We start from the raw sequence: 8,262 nt of genomic DNA on the forward strand, positions 1-8,262 counted from the left end.
GGAGGTAAACCGACCGTTTTTCAATGCAAGACGGCAAAGATGAGCCAAACTTTAGGTTTGCTAGGGCTAGGCAGAAGCTACGAGCTAGGTGCTGAAAAGAAAAGAGCGTAGGAGAAAAAGTAACGTAAGGTTGTGAAAGAATCGATTGGGTTTTTCAATCGGCCATATACCCACATATACAAGGGTATGCCTGGTCTTTTTCCTTGGCACATAAGCGGCTTTTTCTATTTTTTTTGTAAAAGCATTAGCCTAGGCCCAATACTAGTAGACTTTTCATATTAGCTCTGTTTTGGCAGAATAGTTGATTACGCAAAATCTTTTCCATCTTCAGTTTTCCAAACCAGACCTCTTTCCTTCTTTCTCTCCATGCGTGAGCTCTGTACTTGCAATCATGTGTGCATTCAGGTTGCATAAAAGGCCAATTCAGCCGTTACCTCAAAGCCAAGCAAGAGGTGCTTTAAGCTTTGTGTGGGCCAGCTTTTGGATCCGACCCAACCAACCAAACGGGTCAATTTCTTCCCACGCGTGCCTAGCTAATGCGAGCAACCAGCTTTTGGATCCGACCCAACCAACCAAACAGGCCAATTTCTTCCCGCACAGGCCTGGCAGAGCTTAATGCAAGCAACCAAACACGCCACTAGTACAAACACCAACTCCCCTTAACAGTAGAGATGTTTACAAACCAAATGCACACAAATGCAGCCAGTGATACCTACGCACTTGCTAGATGCTGAAAATTATGTGTACTAATTCTTTTTGGTGACACAACGTCTTAGTGCTACAAACAAATGACTGGACTGGGAGATGAGAATCAGATGCAACGCCCAAGCAGGCACTAATATCCCTTCAACAGTAGGCAGACAACCCAAACCCACAACAGAGTTCATAGTTCATTGTGCCTTAGGGTACATGGGAATACAAGAGCTGTCTCACAAAGTGGCAATCCTTCACAACCTCGAGATGACCGCTTCAACCTCAGAAGGGGTGTAGAGGTGGTAGCTAGGGGAGACCTTCGCAATGTCAACGTTGTTCGGGGTCACCTGTTTCAAAAGAGATTACATATTATTAGGCATCTGTGACACGGTATTTATTGAACCTACGAGTGACGAATATGGAAAGGGTCGAGATGCCCTACCTTTTCTTCCATAACCTGCTTCAGGATAGAAAGGGCTATGGTCTCTGCCTCAGCGATGGTCAGTTCCTGCATCAACATGTCAATTCTTTTCAAGCACAATTCTGCATGCATGAATTCCGGCAACTACTGAAAGCATGGCTACAACACGGCACCAAATTTTATATGTAGGTCTGCGTACTGTGTAGACAGCAAAATTCAAGACTTCTAAGCTGTAGCAGTTCAACTGGTGCATGTCCGTAAACACCACATAAATGGCTTTGATGGCTTTGATGTCATAGCTAAGACTGTTAGCTCAGATTTTTGATCCAGACTTGCTATGCAATTTATGTCTATGACCCATGCAGCAGATTTTTCTCCAAACGATATGGGAATTTTTCATGTTGTTAGTGCTGGAACTAAAGTTGTCTGCATGCTTGCACCTAACTTATGGTCTATCCCCTGTTTAGATAGTTATGATACCTTGTTGTACTGCTCTTGTAATGAGCTATCAGCTCCTTCAGAGCCCGACCCAATGGCTTTGGCCTTGCACTGCCAAAAGGTCCCCGATGGGTCTGTGTAATACCTGTAAGACAATAATTGATCGATGAGATACTAGTAAAGTTCACTTGGCTTTGTAAACTGATCATCACACAAGTAATTACATGATGCTCGCTTCACAACATAGACAGATAGAAATACCACACAAAGGAAAGAGCTGTTTCAAGTGCATCATCTAATCAAGTGGTAACAACCTCAGTTAAGATGGAAGACATGATTCTTATGACTTATCATCAAGCAGGGATATAGTTGCTCATCTGGGGAGAAATAATACATGAATGTATAAGGATAGAAAATATAACATATAAAACCCCGAAGCATTGGATAACACTCTTTGATATGCCAGTTTTCAAATATCAACTCTCCTTGATTATAATTGAATATCATGTCAACTTACACAGCAGTTGGAATTTTGAAAGTAAAGCAACTAAACTAGAAACCTTGGCAGTAAAATTTGATTATCTTCATCATATCAACTAAGATTGAGCGAACAGGGGATGATGGAAACGGCCACTAGAACAACTATTGGTGAATTCCTTTTCTCAGATAGTCTCCATAAAATGTAGGTGTACAGGAACTAATGCCGGTTATAATTCATGTAACTGGAAACAAAAGGTATCATTTTGGCAGCACTGAGGGTGAGGGGTCAGGGATGGCAATTGACGTGACAATCTAGAAAAAGGCAATATATATTAAACAAAGAAAAGCATCGTTTCTGTTATAGCTAGTTGCTCTGCTTTCCGAACTTCTAGCTGCTATGATAAAGATAATCAAATTTATATTTAATAAGAGTTACTGACAACCACGCGGCATGCTACCACACCTGTTTTTCAATTTGTATAAAAGGTAGAGAGATTGATACTTACAAGCTGGTTCTAAAAGTTTATTATTCAATAAGAGTTACTGACAACCCAATAAACTGAGTTAAAGGGATCGATACTTACAAACTGGTTCTAAAAGTTTATTATTCAATAAGAGTTACTGACAACCCAATGAACTGAGTTAAAGGGATCGATACTTACAAAGTGGTTCTAAAAGTTTATTATCAATAAGAGTTACTGACAACCCAATGATCTGAGTTAAAGGGATCGATACTTACAAGCTGGGTCCATGTTCATCATGACCAGCAATAAGGAGAGAGACTCCAAACGGCCGTGACTGCATAAATAAACAAGTACATCAGAACCTTACTCTATGATATTGGTACGTGTGTAAAATACAGAAAAATGTGAGCGGGTAAATACAGCAAAGTAATTAGTCAAGATTAACAAAATTGCTTTGACTAGTTCATGAGTCTTTGCAAGTACAGGTTAACAAAGTAACTCAAGTCTAGAAGATAATAATCAGCAAAAGCCAAACTAAACACGTGCTGGTTTGGTCTAGATCCACAAACTTTTCATAAATTTTGGCAGTCATCTAAAAAATGTCTATTATGTTAACTACACTACAAAAATTTCCAACAAAGATGTTCAGTTTCCTCCGTAGTTATACTTTGTTACCATAGGAAGTATGCAGCCATCAAAGTGTGATATACAGCATTGTTTCCTTTAGAAAAAGAAGATGCAACAACAGAAAAATGATCCTGTTTCCCATCTTCTGCACGTGTGCAATACCTTTTGTCATTGCATTAGTAGAAAAAAGAGAATGAGACTCACCATTGATTCTTCATCACCTTCACCAAAGCGCAAAGCCAAGTCACAGATAGCTTGTGTGGTAGATTCTACTGTCATTGGCTCCCCATATGAGAACCTATGATTCTGTTTGAGACCATATGAAGTGAAGTTAACCAATAGAGGGCAGAACTTGCATGTATGTAATAATAACCAAATAGCTTGCCTGAGTCTCAACACGAGCATGCTCAACCAGTGTTCTGGCGTCAGCAATAAGGCCACTCATGGCACAGCCGACATGCTCATCAATTTCCATGATTTTCTCCACACTGCTTGGTTCCTGTATAATCATAGCAAAGAAAACTTGAAGTGTTCAACAGTTTGGGCATGGTACAACCTAACATAGGAACTAAAAGTTGAAGGATGATGGAACCTCAAGGAATAAAAGACAACTAAGTAACATCAAATACAGTCAGCATCAGGCAGTTATCTTTTACCGCTACATATAAGTTTCATGTAGATCCTTATTAATTAACACAAACAAGCTATGGGTAAAAAAATGGGCGTCAAGTACTTGTGCATATCATCCAAACAAGAAACAGAAAAATACTTGTCTGACAAATGGGGACAAAACATGTGCACAAGATTCAACCAATCATCACATGTCCAGTGATCCTTGACGATGAGTTATGAAGATAAAAGAAGTGATAGTTATGTGTTGAAAAAACAAACCGACATATTTCTAAGTTGTCCAGTAGTACATTATTTTTCCAGTCTGGTAAGTAGACATGAATCAATTTGTCAATATTTGGCAGAATGCATAAATTAGGTTAAACAACAACAGAACCTACCCTGTTAAAGCACTAAGAAATTGGATATACCCTGAAGAACAATATCAACATCTTGACAGTTGAAACATAGAACAAAAAAGATAATAGTGAAAACCCTAATGGACCTATCTAAGAATGTGGACATTTTGCCCATTAAGAGATCATCAACAGTCATCAAGCATACAGCTGAAGGATATGGTAGTATTTCACAGGAACAATAATATAAATTAATAAGTGGATATGCAAAATTACCAGCAGCGGTGAGGTGACACGTTTCTCAACAGCCAGTACAACACCATCCTTAGTCATCAAGCCGATTGCAGTGGAGCCCAACTGCAATCCATAACAGAAGGATCAGCATCATAAGAATGTAGCGAGGGGCACATCAATCTCAGCACGAAATCCGGAGATCCGCAGTCTCATCCTAAATGCCCAACCTCAGGCCCAAAACCCCACGAATCTGGCCTCCCCCACCCCCACAATGAATCTCACCTTGATGGCCTCAATGGCGTACTCGACCTGGAACAGCCGCCCCTCCGGGGAGAAGGTGTTGACCCCACGGTCGTACTCCGTCCTGCACACACACACGCCGAGAAACCCCATGAGAATCAGCAATCCCGCCGTCGGCGACAGATCCAAAGAATCGATAACAAAATCCTGAGCTGAGCTTGGAGAGGAAGAAATCGATTACCTCGTGAGAAACATCGCGTCGGCGGATGCGGATCGGAATTCGAAGCACTTGATTCTATTTCTACTACACGGGGTGGGTGCTTGGTGGTGTTTCTTCTTGGGAACCAAGTACTAGTAGAGAGGAGAGGAGACGGCGGCGAGTTTCTTCTTGGGACGGAGTTTTCTTTTCTTGGGGAGGACGGACTGTAGTGGCTTTTCCGGGCCTCCAACACTTTAGCCTAGCCAGGCCCAAGCTAGTTCTGGTCCACTAGGCCTCAGCAAGTAAGTAGTGGCCTGTTGCTCAAAAAAGAAAAGAGTAAGTAGTGGCCCGTTCACAGGCCTGAAGAAGATCCAATAAACGAAAGCCTCTTCCTCTCCGCCTTGGCGCCCTTCACAATTCCCTCCCAACCGACCGTCTCTCTCCTCTACTAGTGTGTTGCCCATGGCGGCAACGACGGCGCAGCAGAAGACGGCGACGGTGGAGCAGGAGGAGGGGGAGCACGGTCCCTTCACCATTGAGCAGCTCCAGGTGCTCTATCAAAACTCTGTCCCAATCTTGGTCCCCAAATGTTTTCCTCAAGCTCGAGGCTTTCTCAGGGTTTCCGCTCCGCGTATAGGACGATTGCTGCGAGTATGTCTCGATTTGGGGTCGCTGTTGGCTTCTTGCGGTGTGGATTTAGATTCTTGCTGGAAGTTCTTGATTCGATTCTCCCCCGTCCCCCACCCCAAATGGCGCGCATTTCTTGGAGTTTCCGTTCCCCTTGCAGGCGAATTGATATTCAAAATTGGTGTTGCCACTTGGATTTGAGGGTGTTTCTGCAGGTTCTTGATCACAAAAGCCCACCTTCTTGACTTCTTCCTACGGATTCGCCCCTTAATGGTGTTCATTTTTTGAAGGGGATATCCGCTCAACTTGCAATTGAGATGACTTGCGTATTCTTGGTTAAACTTATTTATTCATCAAAAGTTGAGGTGGCGGATTCAATATTTAATACAGTACTACTTCTACGCGTTAAGCTCTAATTTAAGGGTTCTTGCTTCTAAAATCGCTTGGAAATTGTAGCGACATGTCAGCATCCACTGTCTTCTTTGCTAAATTGCTTTTATGAATTATTATTATTATTGTCTTGTTGCATACGTGAATGTACCAAAGACTACAATATTTCATATGCGCCTGGATTGTTATATTTCAACATGAACAATGTGAAGAAATGAGCAACTTGTTATCTGCATGCATGCCATATCTTGCTAACTGGAAATTTTAGCAACCAGCCACCAAATTGAACGCATGGCTTAATTCTATAATTTCTTCAGAAAACTCTAGTAGTAGAAATAGTTTTTTGTCATGTGTTTGTCAAAGTGGCGTATGTCAAGGCTGTTGTGAGCTGGTTTAGTGGTTTAGGTGCTTTTGATCCTCATATCTTTATTGCCATGTGACAAGCTGTAATTAGTGGTTAAGTAGTGCCCATTTCTTGTCAACAAATGTTTTCATTAACTCTGATATTTTCTTGCCAAGGCATCTGGAATAGCTACATTAGATGTGAAAAAGCTCAAAGATGTCGGTCTTTACATAGTAGAATATGTGGCTTACACTCCAAGGAGAGATCTTTTGCAAATCAAAGGAATCGGTGAGGCCAAAGTTGACAAGATAATTGAGGCAGGCAAGTAATCATGAGACCAGAATTGTCTTTTGCATGGAAATTTTATAGCACACTGTAAAATATTTACTATCTACAAATGTTTGCAGCATCCAAGCTTGTTCCGCTGGGATTTACAAGTGCGAGCCAACTACATGCACAGAGGCTAGAGATCATTCAAGTTACAACTGGATCAAGGGAGCTTGATAAGATCTTGGATGGTAATGTGCTATCAGCTTTATGATTTTCCCTCTCTGCATAATTTAATAAATGACTTGTGATCCATTGAGTATCGGATCTAACCTACCTTCAACAGGGGGATAGAAACATGATCTATCACAGAGTTATATGGTGAGTTCCGCTCAGGAAAGAGTTAGTTGTGTCACACTCTGTGTGTTACATGTCAGGTGAGACTTCATTTATTGGTGTGTTTTTTTGCATTGACACCCGAATCTTGTTGTTAATCTCGCATATGTTAAACATGATATATTTCAGCTTCTATTGGACCAAGGTGATGGTGAACGAAAGGCTCTCTACATTGACGCAGAGGGGACATTCAGACCTCAGAGGCTCCTCCAGATAGCAGACAGGTGACACCTTTGGTTACACTAGTTACTTTGGCTCTTAGCTTGAATTTTTTAATAAGCAAGTGAATACTAGATTCTAGGTTGGTTTTAACATGAATTTGATTACTAAGCAAGTGAATACTGGATTTTAGGTTGGTTTTAACATGAATTTGGTTATTAAACAAGTGACTACTGGATTCTAGGTTTGGATTGGACAGTGCTGATGTATTAGAGAATATGGCTTATGCCAGAGCTTACAATATCGATCATCAATCCAGGCTTCTGCTAGAGGTAGCTTCCATGATGATAGAGACGAGGCAAGTTCATTCTTTCAGTTTGAGTGTATCTCTGAACTTCAGTATGATTTTCTTGAGCTAGACAGGTGACCAGCAGTAACTTATTGATCATTATTTCCATTTCTCTGTGTATAAGGGACTGTATGTTGCCAACATAACTAGCCCATCTGTTGTTACTTTTATCAAGTTAATGTGTGTGTGTAACCTTTTCGTTGTACTATTGTGAGTTTTCACTGTATAGAAGTGTCATATGTGATTAAAGAATGTATGTAGATGTAATGTTAACATCAGACCATTGTGACTTTTCTCATATGCATTGCTTAAAAAGTCCTACAACAAGCTGTGGTAGGCTAGAATTGAAACCTATTATATCTCAACCAAGTCATGGTTCTGGCATGTGGATAGCCAACTTCCACACACCCTTGTCCACGGCTAGTTCTTTGGTGATATTCCAACCCTTCAGATCTCTCTTTACGTGCTCCTCCCATGTCAAGTTTGGTCTTCGCCAACCTCTCTTGACGTTTATTAGCATGCTTTAACTATCCAATATGCGCTGGCACTTTTGGAGGCCTTCGTTGCATATGCCCAAACAATCTTTTAGACAATGTTGGGCAAGCTTCTCTTCAACCAGTGCTACCCCAACTCTATCATGTATATCATCATTTCAGTCCCGATCCTTTTTTGCATGGCCACATATCCATCTTTACATGAGCATCTTTGCTATTGGACATGTTGGCTTTTAGTTGGCAAAAATTCAGCTCATACAACATCATAGGTCGAATAGTTGTCCTACAGAACCTGCCTCTTAGGTTTTGTGGCACTCTCTTGTCACTGAGATGCCAGAAGCTTTGCGTCACTTCATTCATCCAGCTTTAATTCGATGGCTCACATCTTAATCCATATCGCCATCCTTCTTCAGCATTGATCCCAAGTATCAAAAGGTGTCCTTTTGAGGTGACACCTGACCTGCCTATCAAGGCTA

General features: G+C 41.2%; 1 protein-coding gene and 1 pseudogene across 1 annotated transcript; one reads left to right on the plus strand and one right to left on the minus strand.

Moving 5' to 3' along the window:
• Nucleotides 1–638: 638 nt before the first annotated feature.
• On the minus strand, nt 639–4,964 carry LOC119285990 (proteasome subunit alpha type-5-like). The gene is made up of 9 exons (XM_037565332.1): nt 4,804–4,964; nt 4,605–4,686; nt 4,365–4,445; nt 3,509–3,622; nt 3,328–3,429; nt 2,772–2,830; nt 1,595–1,697; nt 1,136–1,201; nt 639–1,040 (listed from the first exon to the last, which is right to left on the minus strand). Exons 1-9 carry the CDS (start codon nt 4,815–4,817, stop codon nt 948–950), a joined length of 714 nt encoding a protein of 237 aa, XP_037421229.1. The 5' UTR covers nt 4,818–4,964; the 3' UTR covers nt 639–947.
• A 259-nt stretch (nt 4,965–5,223) lies between these two features.
• LOC119283527 lies at nt 5,224–7,362 on the plus strand (annotated as a pseudogene).
• Nucleotides 7,363–8,262: the final 900 nt, after the last annotated feature.

Source organism: Triticum dicoccoides, chromosome 4A (genome assembly GCF_002162155.2).
Source record: "Triticum dicoccoides isolate Atlit2015 ecotype Zavitan chromosome 4A, WEW_v2.0, whole genome shotgun sequence".
In the NCBI taxonomy this organism is placed as follows: Eukaryota; Viridiplantae; Streptophyta; class Magnoliopsida; order Poales; family Poaceae; genus Triticum; species Triticum dicoccoides.